A 20645-nucleotide genomic window follows, 5' to 3' on the forward strand; every position below is an offset into this window, starting at 1 on the left:
CAGTGATTGTGTGCGACCTTCAATGAAATCATTGTAGCACTACTGTCTCTTTCAAACGTACTAACCCCCAATTCCTGTCCTTACTTTTCTTTCTCCAAATACCCAATCGCCACACAAACAGCTCTGTAATAGACGTTAAGCCATCTGTAAGCTTAGAACGCAGATTCTACAACCCTTTTAAGGAACATTGAAATATCTTCATAGTACATGTTTAATTATTATATATATATATATATATATATATATATATATATATATATATATATATATATATATATCTATATATATCTATATCTCCTTCCAGTGTCAAGCCAGCCTAGAAAGAATACAGCATGATGTATGATCAATCTGCGAACTAGCTAGTACTACAGCACCATGTCCTGGCATGTTTAATTATTAACAATACAGATTATTTAAATGAAGTTCAAGTTTTATTTGTATAATGTAATCCACATATTTTGCTTCATTTCACCTTAAAAATGATATCGTCATCATATGTAAATACGCGCTTTATAAAGTGGCCCAGGTTGTGAGATATTATAACTGTAGTGCAAGTTTACAGTGGGGTGATTGTACTTATAAGTACAAACAGTTCTACAAGGAGCAATTGATTGAGTGCATTTAAAGTTCTTGGGATTAAACTGTTTCTGAACCTCGAGGTCTGTACAGGAAAGGCTTTGAAACGTTTTGCCGTGGCTGAGGTAGCGTTTGCTTGATGCTGTATACCGATAATTCTCTTTCCGATCAGCTGCTGCTGTGATTCACACTCAGATACAGTGATATAAATACTCCGAGTGGTGTAGTGAGAGTAATATGGAAAAAGATGATCCGCTGTGGCAACTCCTAATGGGAGCAGCTGAAAGAAGAAGGTGCAGTGAGAGTAACAGAGAGTTATGGTATTTGGAATACTATGGCTATTCCCTGGACCATTATATTGTTGCGAGTTAATTACAATCAGATGCGTTACACTGAAATTTACTGCATATTGTTTATTAGTGTATTTATAAAGCTGCATCAAGAGTGTGGATCTGAAAAAGAAAGATAGCCACACAGCAACAGTAGCACTGCTTTGACGCTGGGTGCCGCCAGTCTGCAAAACCGAGCGGAGAACTTGCGTACGACAAGACATGAGGTACCGTGGAAAAGTGCGTGGCTTTACACCAAGTGTAGGTTTTATACATCGCGATTTGAACGTGGAAAAGTTCTTACGCAACATTTTTGTGCGTACGCACTGTTTATACATGAGGCCCCAGGACTGCATTTGGAGACCCCAGTCCTATCTGTAGTGATTTGTTCGGAATTAAATTCTTTTATGGTCATTAGGGGTTGATTGCAATATGCAGCATATGGTGTTGGGAGAAAAGCCATGTTAGCAATATTAGTTCTTCTAGCTAACGTAAAATGAAGATACAAGCAGCTGGTGCATATTTAACAACTTCTATCAGGTTGATTGATACATTTAAAAACATTGCCCAAGTATTTACACTTACTTATTTCATGAACTGATGAGACAAAGAAAACCGAACACATTTATGCTGGTGTGAACGTTATTCAAGGAATGCAATATGCTCTTACTTAAAAATCTTTTGCCAAGATATTTTATTGGACTCCCCTACACATTTAGTACATGTTGAAGTGCTATGTATGGGTAAGTAGTATAAAAATGAAAAACTATTTGCCCCCTTCCTGATTTCTTATTCTTTTGCATGTTTGTCACACAAAATGTTTCTGATCATCAAACACATTTAACCTAACTGTTATGTATCACACCTGAGTTCAATTTCCGTAGCCACCCCCAGGCCTGATAACTGCCACACCTGTTTCAATCAAGAAATCACTTAAATAGGAGCTGCCTGACACTGAGAAGTAGACCAAAAGCACCTCAAAAGCTAGACATCATGCCAAAATCCAAAGAAATTCAGGAACAAATGAGAACAGAAGTAATTGAGATCTATCAGTCTGGTAAAGGTTATAAAGCCATTTCTAAAGCTTTGGGACTCCAGCGAACCACAGTGAGAGCCATTATCCACAAATGGCAAAAACATGGAACAGTGGTGAACCTTCCCAGGAGTGGCCGGCCGACCAAAATTACCCCAAGAGCGCAGAGACGACTCATCCGAGAGGTCACAAAGACCCCAGGACAACGTCTAAAGAACTGCAGGCCTCACTTGCCTCAATTAAGGTCAGTGTTCACGACTCCACCATAAGAAAGAGACTGGGCAAAAACGGCCTGCATGGCAGATTTCCAAGACGCAAACCACTGTTAAGCAAAAAGAACATTAGGGCTCGTCTCAATTTTGCTAAGAAACATCTCAATGATTGGCAAGACTTTTGGGAAAATACCTTGTGGACTGATGAGACAAAAGTTGAACTTTTTGGAAGGCAAATGTCCCGTTACATCTGGCATAAAAGGAACACAGCATTTCAGGAAAAGAACATCATAACAACAGTAAAATATGGTGGTGGTAGTATGATGGTTTGGGGTTGTTTTGCTGCTTCAGGACCTGGAAGCCTTGCTGTGATAGATGGAACCATGAATTCTACTGTCTATCAAAAAATCCTGAAGGAGAATGTCCGGCCATCTGTTCTTCAACTCAAGCTGAAGCGATCTTGGGTGCTGCAACAGGACAATGACCCAAAACACACCAGCAAATTTACCTCTGAATGGCTGAAGAAAAACAAAATGAAGACTTTGGAGTGGCCTAGTCAAAGTCCTGACCTGAATCCAATTGAGATGCTATGGCATGACCTTAAAAAGGTGGTTCATGCTAGAAAACCCTCAAATAAAGCTGAATTACAACAATTCTGCAAAGATGAGTGGGCCAGAATTTCTCCAGAGCGCTGTAAAAGACTCATTGCAAGTTATCGCAAACGCTTGATTGCAGTTATTGCTGCTAAGGGTGGCCCAACAGTTATTAGGTTCAGGGGGCAATTACTTTTTCACACAGGGCCATGTAGGTTTGGATTTTTTTTCTCCCTAAATAATAAAAACCATCATTTAAAAACTGCATTTTGTGTTATATTTGACTAATGGTTAAATGTGTTTGATGATCAGAAACATTTTGTGTGACAAACATGCAAAAGAATAAGAAATCAGGAAGGGGGCAAATAGTTTTTCACACCACTGTATACATCTGTTTCTCAAAGGCCTTCTGTTCCCTAGACTTTGATTGTTTAGACAGGTAAAGGGTAAACCGCGCTGGAGCCGCTATTCTAAAACAAAGAAATCAGAAGAGATATTATTTACACAGTTATTGGGTAAAACTAACATTTGTATAATGTGAATAAGACACATATTTGAGTGTAAAAAAAAAAAAAGCCTTGGCTGGAATCTGTGATAGGGAGACCTGTAGAAAGCTGAGGTTGCTGCTAAGATATGCACGATGTTGAGCATATGCCAGAGGTTTAATAGCAATGGAGGCTCATGAATATTGACATCGAGTTACCAAAATGTGGCACAGAATTATTATTTTTTTGGGCAGCATGTTATTTTGTACACTAGGTGGCAGCAGAACACTGTACAGAGTTTAATTCAGAATTAATTTGACTAAGGGTGCAAGTGTACTCAAACTTGTGACATCCCTGATGATTCTTTAGCTGTAGTCCTTTATGAAATTCACACTCAAATTTTTCAGATAAGAACTGTCAGAAAGTGAGAATATCCATTATAAATATTTATTGAACATGCATATCCAAGCCACTCAAATTCAGATATTGCATTCTACTGTATATTCAGGTAGTTGTTTATACAAATAAATGATTAATCATTACTAAGATTAGATGTATGATGTGCAATATGATGAGATGATATGCTGTTTCCTCTGACAAAGCAGAAAGAAAAAGGAACTACGACACGTACAAATGATAAGATCAATGTACTAATGTAGTGACTATAATAGATAGTAAACTCCAATGTACACTATAAATAATAACAGTATTATTCAGTTTAGTACTGGAAAGGTATTGATGCAGTTTGCTCATATTAGGAAATGCACCACAATAGATGAGAAACAGAAATAAATTTGACTTTCAAAATAACAATATGTATAAACTACAGTTATCTGAAGTGATAATGAAATATGAAATAATAATTAAAAATGCTTAACAATTTCCATCCATCCATCCATTTTCCAACCCGCTGAATCCAAACACAGGGTCATGGGGTCTGCTGGAGCCAATCCCAGCCAACACAGGGCACAAGGCAGAAACCAATCCTGGGCAGGGTGCCAACCCACCACAGGCTTAACAATTTAGTCACCTGTATTAATATGAACATTTTAAACAGTGGTGGTGTATTCTAATCACACAACTCACACTATGTGAAGTTAGGATGCAAAACGATTACATTCAGGGCCAGTTTTGCCTGAGAAGAATGTAATATGAAGTTTGCTGAATAAGAAGGTCAAGTTCTGTTTTCTCCAGGACCGACTGCTGAAAGTCTTCCGAGGGCAGAGCCTCTCTCTGCAGGAACATAGGAAACTAAGAGAGCAGTGAATAGCAACCTGTAGAGAGCACTCGGCGTTTAAAATGAAGAAATGCCTGCAGTGAAATCACAACATGAGAACACTTCAATGTTTAGTTGGTGGTTCAGACTATCAACACTGAGGAAAGTCAAAATTAAAAAGATTTGTTTTTTTTATATACTTTGTGCTTTTTGAGGAGAAACTCAAAACCTCTTAACTATTTTGTCCTTCTTGCATTTAAATATCAAAACATTTCACCTTCCAAATTGTTCAACTGTAATAATTAAGGGGGTAGAAGAAGCGGAGAATTTCTCTTTGTCTGACCTTCTCCATCTCTCCCTTTTCTCCTTCCATTGTGTCTCCTAGAGCCAACATTCAGATGTGCCACACAGAAAGCATTCCAGAGACAAAGAGGTCGCCCAAAGTAATGGCATAAATAAAAAGCCAATGGCAAATAAATAGGAAGGTTACTCCTGCTGAGAAAAAAAGAAAACGTTATATAGCTGAAATGTGACAACAGTGCAGCATTCTGAACATTACAACCACTCTGAGCAGTCTTTGTGTACACAGTTGCTTCAACATTTCCATCAAATAGTATACAAGCCATATAGTAGCTGTGAATCCAGGTAATATTAGTCAAATTACAAGCTGTGATATTTAAGTCCAATTAAACACAAATGATAAAGGATACCATTTCCCAAGGAAGAGACAGAAAACATGAAATGATTTGTTCAGTATCACTAGTATTAATAAAACAAACAAACAAACAGCTGTACATTCCAGTTAAAGATCAAGAGGTGCAGACACACAGTAGGCTGAGTGGAGTACGCTTTAATACTCAGGATTGGGAGGTTGCTAAGTACACGTTGATACAAATAACCGCTGAGAAACTTTTATGACGAGAAGGCCATAATGAAAGCCAGATCAGGGAAACCCAAATGAAAGCCTTTATTTGTGTGAAAAATGGGGGTTGACTGCAGCAGGCGCACATGAAGTGAGGTGAAGTAGAGTTTCAGTGGCAGGTGTCACAGACAGAAGACTGGCTATGAGCCCCACAGTTACTAATGTCGCAGGGTTTTGTGGGAGACATGAAAGATACAACTAGTACTCTAACAGCAAGCTCAACTATAAAATGTTCAGATTGCTTTTATAAAGACAAAAACGACGTCACTCCTTTTATGCTGCAAGCATGCTGTATAAACAACTCTGGGCATTTAAAAAACATTCCAGAATTTAATTAAACAATATTATTATAAAAAACGCCTACTGTTCAGCCCTGACACTGGATTATTAATGGTAATTTACTCAGTGAGCAAACAGGAAGGGGGGGGAAATAAAATAAAATCAGAGAACTATTATCTGTAAGCAAATACAGAAATAATACTGTAAAACTAATATCACTGCTTTGACACTACATGGCACAGTTTAAGGGGCTTCTGGACCATGAGTGGCATAAAGGGTTTTTATTGGAAATTTCTACTGAAATCTATTGTATACTCTGAACTGGATCACAAGAAATCAAACAAGTGGACCAATAGTAGTGCAAGTAGGTTACAAATTCTCCATCCATCCATGTGGTTATTCTTGACATCATACAGCTCTTTACTTTTAGTTGACTTGCATATTAGTGCCAGCGGTTCAACTGGTATTTACCTTAACAATGATCCAGAGCATTACATTTACTGTTTGTTACTAGAAATGCAGCAGGGGTCTTCCTTAAAATGATGTGTAATGACTGCAGATATGCAGCAAACGAGACCGTTTTTGTGTTCAAAATTCTTAGCATGGACTGAAGTGCAATAAACTGTTCGACATAAACGGGGTCTCTGTGTGAGGCATACTCCCTTTCAGCTTGGCTACCTGCATGGCTCCAGCAGATTACAAAACAATGCAAACACACACATATACCAGAATAAATTCTAAATACATTTAATAAAAATGTAGATGTCTTTTTTTTTTTTAAATTACAACAGAAAAATATATTTAACTTTACATTTTAGGATTCTAATATTCCATACTGTATGAGTTGTATTCCTTCAATCCCTTAGATACAGTATTTTACAGTAAATTCAATTGAATGTTCAAGAACATGAAACAGCTGAAGACTCATATTTAATTTTCACGTGCTGCTGCACACACACTACATTACTTTTCTAGGTGTTTATTACTTCAAGGCAGACTTTCATTTTCATTGGTTGTTCTCCCTCTTTAGCAGCCAGCTGGTGAAGGTGCAAAGTAATACATAGCCAGCAGGATAAGATAGACCACGACCAGTGCTGCTCCTGGGAAAAAAAAATTCAATTAATATTATGCAATTAACCTGGCAACCAAGGGAAGGAGTTTGTAGATCGCATGTTACAAAATATATTACAACCCCATTTTAAAGTCTTTTTACTGTTGTTCAGAAGTCATTCAGAAGTGTACAGAAGCACAAATATTTACACACAGGAAAATTGTTTAGTGCAGGTAGTGGCAGAGAGCCCACCGCTGCATCCTACACTGACTGATGACATGAAACAGAAAGAGCTGGGCTTCCGAGTATTTTCTCACTGCTGACAGTGCAAGAATAGAAACAGAGTTTTGTGGAAGAAAGACGTTGAAGAAGACAGGAGTGCAATCAACTAGTACTAGTTTATTAACAACAGGCAAGTAACATGGATCTCCTGCTCACAAGTCAGAAGAACGCATGCCCCCTTCTGCAAGTCCTTTATATAGTGACCTTTTACAAAAAGAAAAAAATAAATACACTTGTCAACTTGTCTCTTACATACTGTACTTCCTCTTTTACAATTTTAAGTTAGCGCATTTCCTAACTCCGGCAGAAAATATTTGCTGCTGTTGACAGTTGCTTTTGTTTTATGAGTTGCCATCTTTTACCCTGAATCATACTTTCCAGCTTACACACACACTTCAATTAGGTAATAGCTTATATTAGTATACAGTGGAACCTCGGGTCACGACTGTAATTCGTTCCAAAACTTTGGTCGTAACCCAAAGTAATTTCCCCCCATAGTATTGTATGTAAATACAATTAATCCGTTCCAGACCATACAAACTGTATGTAAATATATTTCTTATAAAGATTTTTAAGCACAAATATAGTTAACTATACCATAGAATGCACAGCTTAATCGTAAACTAATGTAAAAACATTGAACAACACTGAGACAACCTTGAACAACAGAGAAAACTAACACTGCAAGAGTTTGCGCTATAGCCTTACGACCCGCTCGCTAAAAACACTTTTTTTTTTAATGAGTTTTAAGCACAGGGAAAAAAATGAACATTTGAAAAATCCAGAATTTAATAAACCACCAAGAAAAGTAACATTGCAACAATGCACGCTACGAACCGATCGCTGTAAACAGAAGTGAAGTGGAGGTTAAAATCCAATAGAAAAAAGTCTTCATTAAATACGAGGTTAAAACAATGCTCGAATCGGTCTCTTTAAAAACAAGCCCGGTGCATTCTTTAACTGCCTTCTCAGCCTTACGCAGCCAGCCCTCTCTCTTGCTCACTGCACAGCGATTGCACAGGGAGAGACTGAACACGTGCGGAAATCATCGGCGCGTACGAACCGGAAGGGAAACTGGCTTGTTCGTCACCCGAGTGTATGGTCGTGAACAGATGCAAAAGTTTGGCAAACGTTTTGGTCATAACCCGATTTGTACGTGGTCCGAGACGTTCGTGACCCGAGGTTCCACTGTATATATTTTTATATTAGTATATATTAGTGGTGCAACGGATCACTGTTCATCCGTGATCCGAACCGATTCCGGTCCACAGTTTGGTATGCACGTGATCCAAAGATCCGAGAAAAAAAAAAAGTTCCACTGTATTGTGCGCATATTGTCTCAACCTCTCTTGCGCTAACTCGGTAGCTCTCGCACACTGAACTGCAATTAAACCTCTCTCACGCACCATCTCTCGCGCGCACTAACTCAGTAGCTCTCGCGCACTAATTCAACCTCTCTGACGTTTTTGATGGCATTTTCGCTCAACTTTTGTCTGGTATGCTGCTTTATACAAGTGGTCATGGCCAGCGGTAGCAGTTCAAGCAGAGGAGCTCAGCAAACCTCCATCATCATTTAAGTCTCATGTGTGGGAGCATTTTGGCTTCTCTGTTAAATATGTTGATGGGAAAAGGGTGGTGGATAAAAGTCCTGCGAGACTGGCAACACATCAGGCAAGGCCACTCATTTAAAACGACAACACCCTGATGTGACAGGACCCAAGACGATGACTGTGCAACAACCAAAGATATCCGCAGCATTTAAGCAAGCCCTTTGCTGCCAAATCAGACCGGGCTAAAGCTATTACAAAAGCTATTGCGGTGTTTGTTTCTGCAGACATGAGGCCATATTCCATTGTGCAAAACAAGGGGTTTAAACATACTGTATGATACAAATGCTTGAGCCACGCTATGATATTCCGTCGCACACTCACCTCAGTGACAATATCGTCCCAAGTATGTATGAGCAGGAAAAGTCAAAAGTTATGGCTGAACTGTCCTAGGCATCTTCTGTGGCCCTAACTACAGACGGGTGGACCTCCAGGGCAACAAAAAGCTATGTGACTGTGACCACTCATTACATCACAGCGGAGTGGGAGATACGAAGCCCTGTACTCGCACTTCAGTGCCTAGTGAGAGGGTGTTCTCAACAGCAGGGCACATAGTTACAGCAAAGACATCTACACTTTCCCCAGAAAATGTAGACATCCTCATGTTTTTGAAAAAAAAAACTGAAATTATAAGCTCAGGTCTGCTTTGCTTTCTTTCTTCTTTTTTGACGATGTGGACATAAGCTAGATTTTATTTCTCTCCCCATGTTCAAAGTAAGAAGCAATGATGCCTTAAATTGCATTTAAAGTTGTTTTTTATTGTGTCCACATTAAAGGAAATAGTTATCATGCCCTATATTGCACCTTAATTTGTATTTATATAATTGAGTGGAAGGAGTCTTGAGTTGAATGTTTTTTAATGGGCAAAAAATACTTCATTAACTAAATGGAGAGTTAAAATTTGTCTTGTCTTTTTTTTTTTTGCTGATCCGAAAATTGAACCGATCCGTGACTTAAAACTGTGATCCGATCTGAACCGTGAGTTTTTTGATCCGTTGCACCACTAGTATATATGGTTTCAGTATATACAGTTTCATTTGGTAGCTTATCTGGAAAGATTTAGTCAGACACTGCACTAATAAGCTTGCATCTCAGGATATCTGCCTACACTGACACTGGTAAGCTGCTATGCTCCTTCTTGCCCACTTAGGTCTGCCAGTGAACAGAGTCTGGTGATGCCACCTCTGCATGGTATCAAGTCTCAATCCAGACTCTTCATATGTAGCTCCTAGTTCGTGGAACAAGCTGCCCACCTTTGCTTGAATTGCCGACTCCCTCAGTGGTGTATAAAGCAACTGGAAACCTGTCTGTTCTGTGAATATCTGTCACAATGTTTATTGATCATTTTTTGTTATGCTTGCTTTATAGCTCTTCATTTGAGGTGATCAACTTTTGTAAGCTGTCCAAACATTCCCTAGATTGATGTTACTTGATTATGTTGGCCTAATTTGTGAGTCGCTTTGGATAAAAGGGTCCGCTAAGTAAATACACCTAAATATTTTATTCTTTTTCAAACTGAGGTAAAAGCCTTCCACCAACAAAACACACCTCTTTATATTAAAATAAACAAGGAGCTAATGGTGGAAGTCATATAGATTTCAGATTTTGCATTTATAAGTTAATGTTGTGAGATTTACCAAAAAAGAAATAAGGAAAATAAGTAATGAAAAATAAAACGCACTTATTTTTCCTCTTGTAGATTACTGTAATTCAGTAATATTGTAATGGCGCTAGACAAGTCACATCAGTCAGGGATGGGTCACCACAAGAATGAGCTTGCATTACATCATCGATAGCAGGAAAGCCTCTAAAAATGGCAACTCTTCACAGACACAGGTGTTTTCATTCCCCAAGTAGTGCAGCAAAAGGCAAGAAGTCCTTTTAAAGATAGGGAGCCACCTCAAAGAGTCATGTAAAGAGCAGAGAATCTTATCTGCTGTGGTGCTTGGTGCTGATGCAGGACACGAAGAGGACCTACCTACCAACTGAGCAAAGCACCTAAAACAAACCTGCTTGGTTTGTTTATTTTGTTGGAGTCTCAAGGCTACCGTTTGCTAGAGCAGTACAGGAATGGAGACAGTGGTGTGACTGATATCTCTGCAGCCACATCACCGTTTCTCAATCTGCTAAGATCCATCAGTCTGGATGAGTGGACACTGGTGAAGCTTCATGCCTATGAAGCTGGGGGAAAGTGTGTGCAGGCCAAGTTGCTACTGACACTGAGTGAGCGATGAGAAGCAGAGCCAGTGGTAAAAATGCGCATGGCAAAGGACAAAGCAGATCGTAGAGGTGGTTTGCCTACGCCTGAGCAACATTTAATGTCTCTGTTGCAGCTCACGACAGCACTTAACATCCTGGTTGTACCACCCGCCAGTGAAGCATGCAACTTCCCTGCTCCATCTGACAACCCAGCGCTCTCAATCCCTCCTCAACACCAGCTGCGCAACCAAAGCAGAAGAGAAGACCACCCTGCCGTTTGGATATGATTTTGCGTCATTGCAAGGAGCTTGCCACTGGGGACAGCGATTTGAAGGGAGGGCTATGCAGCAGCGCTGGATGAGTTACATCAGCCAGGGATGAGTGATCAAAAGGAGGAGCTGGGATTACATCATCAACAGCAGGGGCGCCTATAAAAACTGCAACTCCGCACAGTCACAGGTGCCTTTACCAACCTGTGTGCCAAAAGGCAGGCAGTTCTTTTAAGCCACCTCAAAGAGCCATGTAAAGAGCAGAGAATCTATCAATCCATTTGTGGTGCTTGGTGCTGATGCAATATCACGGTATAATGTCACAGTAAACTAACCAGGTCTTGTATCCATTCAGTATCCAATGTATTGTATTCACAATTATACAGACCACATATTACCGGGCACTTAAGATGGCACAGATTACAAGTAAAGGCCTGCCATTATTTGATTTTGCATTTCTACTGTCTGCTCAAGCTGAGGTGTGCCTGATCTTTTGAGCCACACACATTTTTGGTTACATGCAGCTGGGAGAGAATTCCTTAGCCATGTCATGTCTCTGCTCCCAACTCTACTCTACTATTGAATGCACACAGTAATATTGTTTCAACCAAGTCCTTATAACATTTCCATAAACTTTAACTGAAAACCTCCTTGACATTATGGATCATGTTTTGTTTAAACATTACTGCACACTTTGTTTTTTGGTAATGATTTTGAATTTTGGCCAGTCTATAAAGTGAGCCTCACTTAATTTAAGATGATAGATGAAAGCAGCCTGTCAAACCATCAAGCTTTGTAATGCCATAGACTGTACTCTAGTTAGACAGTTGTAACTTCTTTGAGATGGTGGCACTGGTGCCAAACTTACACTACACAAACCTAACAAAAAAGCAATAAGAAATGTGTTTGTTCAAGTGTATTTTACAATATCAATGAATATTAGATTATTCTTCCATACACATACAGAAAAACATATATTTTAGTAAGTGAAATGTAATGAGAGAACACCTTTATTACTTGTAATCAACAGTCAAATTAATGCAGCTATTCTGAATTCTTCTTCATCCATCCATTATCCAACCTGCTATATCCTGACTACAGGGTCACGGGGGTCTGCTGGAGCCAATCCCAGCCAACACAGGGGGTAAGGCATGAAACAAACCCCAGGCAGGGTGCCAGCCCACCACAGGAATTCTTCTTTTTTATGTATATTTATTTCTTTTCAAATTCTCTTTCTTGCCTTCTCATTTCTATTTTAGATCTCAGGAGCTGATATCACTGAAGCCTGCCTTGGGCAATGAACGCCATGCCGTACCAAACAGCACACAAACTAAATGCACTGGTATGGACAGAATAATACAGGCTCAGAAGCACACAAAATCTGACACTGTTAGAAAATTCAAAATGTCAGCCTACCTTGAAAGTAGTCGCACTTCCCATCCATAAAGATGTAGTTAATGAGAATGACACTAAAGATACAGGCCCACAAGTGCAAGTCACTGAATAGCAGAACAAAACCCACAGGCTGTAATGTCAATAGGAAAACAAAAGGAAATTATTTGATATAATTGTTTAGCAAAATCTGTACTACTGTAGTGAGAATGTGGAATCCAAATAACACTTTCCAGAGTTTGTGTGAAAAACTCCACAGCTGCTTTCTTTACACAGAAAACATAAAATGCGTAACTACAGAACAGCAGGAAACTTGAAGGTCAGTAACCTCAAGTCTGCCATGCATAAACATTTATACTTATAATGAACTTAAAAAAAGAAAAAGAAAAAAAAGAGGTAAACATAGTGCTGCCTTTTGGTTGAAACAGATGCGGATGTCCTCCAGCATAACCAAACACACAGTCAAGCACACTGGTGGATGTAAAACTTTCCTTATTTGGCTAACAACTGATGAAAGTGACCTGCCATAATAGCTAAAAGATGAAGATACCAGTCTGCTATTTAAAACAGAGCAGCATGACTCAGCCTATGAAACAAGCCAATTAGGGTTTTCAGATTAGTTCTTATCTCATTTAATGAATACTTTGAGTTTGAATGACCACTGCAGCTGCTATGTGACGTCAGTGCACTGCTGTCTGTCTTCAGCTGAGTAGAACCACAACTTGGATATGACACTTAAGAATTTCAGAATCAAACGTTTTATTTACTAAATCTCTCATTGGAAATTTAACACATCCATTCAAATCTGAACACAAACATATCCATATTTTTTATATACAAGAAATATGAAAAAAACAATGATAAATTCCAAATTAAATAGTAAATCAATACTTACATAAAAAACATTAAAGAGAACTAATACTGGAATCTGAAGCATGCAAACTTGAACTGCAATGCAGTTTCCCACTTCAATACTGGGGGTGAGGAAGAAGAAGAAGAAGAAAATGATTAACATGTTTACATCTCATTAAAACCTTGTAAAACACTGTAGAGTATGGGTGTTGAACTCCAGTCCTGGAGGGCCGCAGTGGCTGCAGGCTTTCATTCTAACCAACTTCTTAATTAGTGACCAGTTTTTGCTGCTAATTAACTTCTTTTGTCTTAATTTTAATTAACTTGACTCAGGCCCCCTTAGTTGTTTCTTTTTCCTTAATTAGCAGCCAAACAATAATGAAACAAAAAACGAGCTGCCACATGACCAGCTCGCTCACCTGTGCCCATCACACAGTATCTGAAAATAAAGGTGAAGGTCTCATTAAGGTTGATCTCTCAGCTCACCAAAACATTTTGATGGTGCTCAAAAACAAGTTTAATTAACAGAATGAATGGGATTCTCATTAAAAATCTAGTTGGAGTGAAATTGGTTGGAGTTTGAAGCCCTGATTTAGCTGGTCATCTGTTGGCTTGTTTCTCATTTCTGTTTGGCTGTCATTTAATGAAGAAAACAATCAATTCAGAGCACTGAATCTTTAAAAAGAGGGCTATTAAAATGAAGGGAGAAAGAATTTAATTAGCAGTGAAAACTGGTCACTGATTAGGAAAAGGGTTAGAATAAAAACCTGCAGCCACTGCGGCCCTCCAGGACTGGAGTTCGACACCCCTGCTGTAGAGAGCAGCTCTAATCCTGTTAAATTTAGATTCTGCAGTAAGTTTCATTTTGTTATCTTTTGTTTGCAACTTCAGCCTTCTGTCCTCCATAACTCAAATACTTCCCCCCCAATGGGGAAAAAAAAACTACATAAAAATGTCACCACGGGGCCCACTTGTGTGACTACTCACACACTCCCTCCCTCTTACAGAGCCCATTAATTGTCACCTAACATGCACGTCTTTCCTTGGGTTCTTCTCCAACCTCCTCCTACATACCTTGAAATTTGAACTAGGTTAGTGTGATGTTTACTATTCTCTGCTGACAATGTTGGTTTATGAGGGGGGAAAAAAGAAAGTCACTCTACCGATGCTGCCCAAAATAAATAAATAAATAAATAGCACCTACAGTATAGCCACCCAGTGGTAATGTAACATGCTAATGGAACAAATCTTAATGTAATCACATTTAGAAAATGATTAATTTTAAACAAGCCTTTATTCATTCATTACATTTCTGATAAAAACAGAAATCTTTAATAGCCCAATAGAAATAGAACATGTGGAAAAAAAAAACATAACTAGCATTATTAATGCTGAAACAGCTGTCAAATCAAATAAATAACCTTGTATCATCATAAAGCACAGACATCCCTCTACAAAACAAAATGACGTAAAGCAACACTCGCTTGACTTAAATGGACAAGATGTGAATCTGTGCCTTCTTTAAGTTCTCTTTGAAGGGAAAACAAACATATCTGCAATTTCTGCTTTAAAGCAAGAACCACAGGGGGTTACAATATTACCTGCTGTACTGAACTGCTTTCAGACACACTGCTGGTGTCAAACACACAACGGTATTAACACACTAGTTTAGATAAATCAGTGTGCGTTTTCCACTGAACAAGCAGTTCTACCTCCCCATTAATGTTGTGTTTCTGCAAGTCTGCACTCTCATGCATGATCGCTGTAAAACTTAGATATAGATGTTTAGCCTGCATGGGCTTTAAATTATCACCATATAGTTCAAGTTACTTTAACATTACCGGGGGTAAAAATCTAACTTAAAAAATAAAGTCAAACATCCATCCATCCATTATCCAACCCGCTATATCCTAACTACAGGGTCACAGGGGTCTGCTGGAGTGATTCCCAGCCAACACAGGGCGCCAGCCCACCGCAGGACACACGCACACACATCCACACACCAAACACACACTCGGGACAATTTAGAATCGCCAATGCACCTAACCTGCGTGTCTTTGGACTGTGGGAGGAAACCGGAGCACATGGAGGCAACCCACACATACACGGGGAGAACATGCAAACTCCAAGCAGGGAGGACCCGGAAAGCAAACCCAGGTCTCCTAACTGCACCACTGTGCCGCCCCAAAACGTACATTATATATCTATTTGCACAAGCTATTTTTCAATCTCTTTTTTTTTTTTTAAATTAATGAATCACTCCACAGTATTAATGAATTTCTAATTTACTGAATTGATTGTGCAAATCCTTTCTATGCCTCATAAAGTAAATTATTTGTAAGTTCAAATTGTAAAACCAGAAATGAATTCACCACACAATTACAACCTATTGTTCGTCACTGTGTACAATATTCTCAGTGTTACTGGTGTAGCCTTTAAGTGTGTCAGTTTTCATTTTGTGTTTTTTTTTTTAGTAGACAAGGACATTAAACTGACAAGAATTATGAAAGTCTCTCTCTATATTGATATGTTGCTGGTTTTAAAGTCATGATTAATCCAGGGAATTTAAACATAAAAATGAATGTATCTAAATCATCCTTCTGTAGTTTCACCCACTTCCCAATTTACTGTCATAACATAGACCAAATACCATTGACACCTTATGGACATTCCACAAAACTAAAAAAGAAGTAAATGATGAAAGTTAAGTCAAAGAGAGATAATAAATACTTTATAAGGACCCACCTCAAGCTAATGTTGTTTTGTAATGCAAACTGGATTCCATTGACAATTTCTGGGAGCTCAGGTACCATGGCCAGGACAGTTACTCCAATAAAATACTAAACAGAGAATGCGTACACAAATGTTTAATATACTGAGAGAAAACCTAACATGCTGTGACAGATTATAAAAGCAGCCAAAATTTGCACTGTTTCTATGAAAATTAAGGCTACCACAGCCCCAAAATAAAAAAAAAATAAGAAAAATTTAAAGAGTATTATTTGAAAACTGGTCACCGTCAGGTAACTAAACAAACCACATACTCGTCATTTATTCTAACATGAAGTGTAGTGTGCGTGTTTTGTTTTTTTTTTTATTTTAATTTAACTTGCACAGACATGAAGTTTCACAAGATTCCATAGCAATAATAATAGGAAGAACAAAATCCACAATCTAAAAAATTGAATGCATGTTCTTTACTCAAGCTGTACTCTTCATAGTTGGTGTTGAAGTTGCGCAGGAGATCTAGCATAAGACGCCAGAGTGATGGCTCATTCTGTTCAAATCATACATACCTGGGAAACACTTGAGTTAGCAAAAATTGGTTGAATGTTTTCTGTTACAAGATCAGCACAGGATGACATAAGTAGAGTGGCGAGTATTAGAATAATTAAGGCCCTCCATCTTGCCCAGTAAACAACAGGACTGTGGTGATGTCCTGGGACTTCAAACAAAGGAGAAGGAAAAATATGAGAAATGACATTCTTTGGAACACAAAATAAGATTGTTAAAGCAGAAAAAATTCAAATGATTGCTTAAATACTTTGCATTCTTCATTGCACAAACACATTTCAAATTAAATGAATAAATGAAACACATAAATTATGAAAATGATTAAACATACAAGCACAAACTCTCTTTTCTAATATCTTATCTGAAAATTCTCACTGACCATGACAATCACTGATGTGAATATCATAGATGTGTGAATGAGTCTTCAAGGTAAAGATGAGGCCTACAAGATAGGCTGCCGGAAGTAATATTGACACAGTATAAACCAAAGGTCTGCAATGCAAACAAAATTAAATAAACCCTTTAGTATTATGTAAAGATATGAAAATGTACTGTATATCTTTTCATGTCATATTCCATCACTTTGATCTACATCTACTTCTTGCTGACATACATCACAATAAATTATCCTGTACCTCACATACTGTAAATGTTCTCCTTCAATGCAAAGACAGACATTTAATGCCCAGTACATTCCACACATTCTACAGAAAAATCTATTGATCCATCTGCATATCAAGATATCTTATTCAACATGTAATGCATCATTTACATAGCACACCTTTATTCACTTCTCCAAAACACATCACTGCCGGTAGTTAATTTCACAATAATGCCCGAAGAAAAACATAAGTTTACAATGAGCAATATGAGTTGCCCACTGACAACTAATCTCACATTAATAACATCACCCGGTCTGCTTATTTCCACCTACATAATATTAATCGCATCCGCCCCTCCCTCACTCCCCATACCACTGCCATTCTTGTTAACAGTCTTGTTAGTTCTCGTCTGGACTATTGCAATTCACTCCCTCTTTGGTCTCTCTAATAAATCTCTTCATAAGTTTTAGCTAGTCCAAAATTCTACAGCTCGCATCATTACTCGAACCTCATCTATTCACCATATTACTTTAGTCTTGCAGCAGCTTCATCGGCTCCCGATTAAGTTTCGAATTGATTTTAAAATTCTGCTATTAATATTTAAGTCCATTCATAACCTCACCCCTCCATATCTGTCTGACCTTCTTCATGTTGCCATTCCCTCCCGTAACATTAGATCATCTTCCTCCATCCACCTGACCGTCCCTCTCGCCCGTCTAACCTCGCATTCAGCTGTTCTGCTGTCAAGCTCTGGAATTCATTACCTACTGAGCTCAGAAATATCGAATCATTTTTAACCTTTAAATGTAAACTTAAAACGCATCTGTTTAAAATGTTTTTTGTCATTATGATTGAAGTGGCTTTGTTTGGTTTTAATTTTTATGTCTTCTGTTTTTTTTTCTGATGTTTTAAGTGGTTTATAATGTGTCTTTTTATTTATTGTTTGTTCGGTGTCCTTGAGTTCTCCGAAAGGCGCCTTGTATAAATAAACTATATTATAATTATTAACTAAAAAAAGTACACTTTTGTCATGGGCTTTTGGGTTAGAGTGGCATGAGACAGGGCCTACTACATGCCAGATGACATCAGGCAGGGAAACTTATAAAAGACAGAACTACTGTCACTCATGAGGAAAAATGTAATATTCCCTGACAACAGTAAACAGCATACAGCCTAACAATTATCAGGGGTGCCTGAGCCTCTTTGTGGTAGGATACAGTCACACACAGAAGAATGTGTAGTATCCTGCTGCCCTTTAAGCAAGGAGGCCTAGAAGAAGCCTACATTATTGTCAAGTTCCTCAAACATATCCCTGGTCACTTTTGCCTTGCAAATGGAGGCATTGCTATTGTGGAAGATTTTACTTTCATCAGGATAGAAATGTTTCATCATTGCAGAAATGAGATCACTTTGCATCATTTTATAGTTACTGGCCTCTACCTCACAGAACCAACCACTGTGTGAGGCAAGCATTCAGGGCTGCAGCACATAGGTACTTATCCATGAGAACAAGTTTAAGTACGACTCCTCTGTCCGTATGATTTTAAAAATCCTCATCAGACTACTGCACATGTTAGTTGCAGTTTTTTATATGCACAGTGCCATTTTAGTAGTAATTTATGTTCTTGTCCGTGAGCGTAATTTTTAAAAGATTCAGCCTTATACTTTTAGCATTACAAGTAAAAGATTAACAATCAAGTGCAGGATTTATAAATTGTGAACTAGTCTCATTTTAGGCCATGGTTAAAATTACTGTCACAAGTTTTAGGTTTTCAACATTAAGCACTCAAGTCTTTTGTGTAAACATGCGAGATTAGTATTTTTATCCTAAGTGATAATTGTTAAATTAATACTACTTTATTTTTTATTTAAACTTGTAAATGGTCCCATAAACTTCTTTCCACCCTGTATTGTCATGTAGACAATCCAGCAGAAATGGTTTTCTATTTGGACTGTTCATATGGGCATGATCTTTAGGTTCTGAATTCACAGGAAGATTCACTTTTATCTGTTTAAGAATATTAAGAATAAAAGTGATCCATTCATGAACTGTACACTATTACATCAGACACCTATACCTGTCCAAACAGCCAGAAAGCAGATATGTCACAAACGAGCATACGTTCCAAATAATAAAAAGTATGACTATGCACTAATGTGTTACATTTTCAAGAAAATAACTTTTCCTATCAGCATGAAAATATTTTATAGGAAGTAAATTTAAGAAATTACTACATTACTTACTCAATGTGACTATGAAACAAGGAATAATTATTTTCTGTCTGTTAAAGAAAAAAATACATTTAGATTAAAGCAAAGCATTCAAAATGCAATACATAGTAATGATGACTGCAAGTTAAAAAGAAAGTTACATAATTTTACAAAAATTAAAATGTAAATCAAAACTACACAATATAAACAAAATAGATGATTCAGTATTTGTGAGACACTACTTCATATTGAGCTGTCCGTTTAAATGGCTCTTGTCATACATGTGTGCTTAGGGACCACTCGGAAGGCTCAGGTATTCCAGTCAATTACACCCAGCTGCAAAAAGGGGCTTGTTACCCCTAATATCAACTCTGGTTTCCTCCACAGCTCTGAGCAACGACCCTGGGCAACGACCTCTAGCCCTACACCTACCGCCAATGTACACTCCAAGCCCCACCGCTTCTAGGCCTACAGTATATACCAGCAGTCCATTCATTTTCTAAAGGAGACTGAACCAAGACGAGATCTAGAAGAAAGTCCATTGCCACTTGTTTCTGTTGCCTTATTTTTTTTTTGAGCCTTATTAAACAGGGTTTCACTGTGTTGGTGCAACGAGGGATGTCAAAAGAACCAATACTTTTGGTAACAGACAATATCAATGTTACAAAAACATAATGGTTCTAGCTTTTTTTCCAGTACTGGTAGTACCAAATGACAAATATCAGCACTGGACTCCTGTGTGATTGCAAGTAAATGAATTACTCCAGAAGGCAGAGTACTACGTGTGAAAAACATTAATAAGAACAAAATATAAAATGTCTCATGGTGATAATGATACAGCACTGCACCACCAGGTGTCAAAAAGGAAAATGGAAATCATGACTAGAAATAATTTGTCTTCAATACAGGAGAATTTTAGCGTGTGACTGGAAATTATGCTTTTTTTTAAATAAAGCCAAAACACAAACACAGGGCTTTGTTATTATTCCTTCTACCCTATTACAAAGTCAGTTTATAAAAAAAAAAATCCTGAATGCTTTGCAAGTGCAATGACGTGACTGATCAAACCTGCAGTGTCACAATGTTCAATATGATGGTGTGATGAATCGCTTTTTAATGCAATGTTCTATATGGATTTTGCAAAAGGAAAGGAGGCTTCGCATTTATTCTCTGATTATGTTGAACACGTCCACAAATGTCCAAGCATTTTCTAACCAGTTCACGGTTGCGAGCACCATGCA

General features: G+C 38.1%; 1 protein-coding gene across 7 annotated transcripts in view; it reads right to left on the reverse strand.

Moving 5' to 3' along the window:
* Window positions 1-4165: 4165 nt before the first annotated feature.
* The window catches only part of cax1 (cation/H+ exchanger protein 1), a 90900-nt gene continuing 74420 nt past the window's right edge, over window positions 4166-20645 (reverse strand). For 2 of the 7 annotated variants that reach the window (XM_039760999.1, XM_039761003.1), the window contains exons 14-20: window positions 19438-19475; window positions 16971-17083; window positions 16594-16742; window positions 16043-16137; window positions 13341-13419; window positions 12470-12578; window positions 5187-6745 (exon numbers count right to left, since the gene is read on the reverse strand). In XM_039760999.1, coding sequence (XP_039616933.1) covers window positions 6672-6745; window positions 12470-12578; window positions 13341-13419; window positions 16043-16137; window positions 16594-16742; window positions 16971-17083; window positions 19438-19475 — 657 coding nt within the window. In that variant the 3' untranslated portion in view covers window positions 5187-6671. Of the gene's footprint in view, window positions 4940-5186; window positions 6746-12469; window positions 12579-13340; window positions 13420-16042; window positions 16138-16593; window positions 16743-16970; window positions 17084-19437; window positions 19476-20645 lie in introns of those variants that run through there. The other 5 variants (XR_005634647.1, XR_005634646.1, XM_039761001.1 and 2 more) reach the window with 5 other exon arrangements.

Source organism: Polypterus senegalus, chromosome 8 (genome assembly GCF_016835505.1).
Source record: "Polypterus senegalus isolate Bchr_013 chromosome 8, ASM1683550v1, whole genome shotgun sequence".
Taxonomy (NCBI): domain Eukaryota; kingdom Metazoa; phylum Chordata; class Cladistia; order Polypteriformes; family Polypteridae; genus Polypterus; species Polypterus senegalus.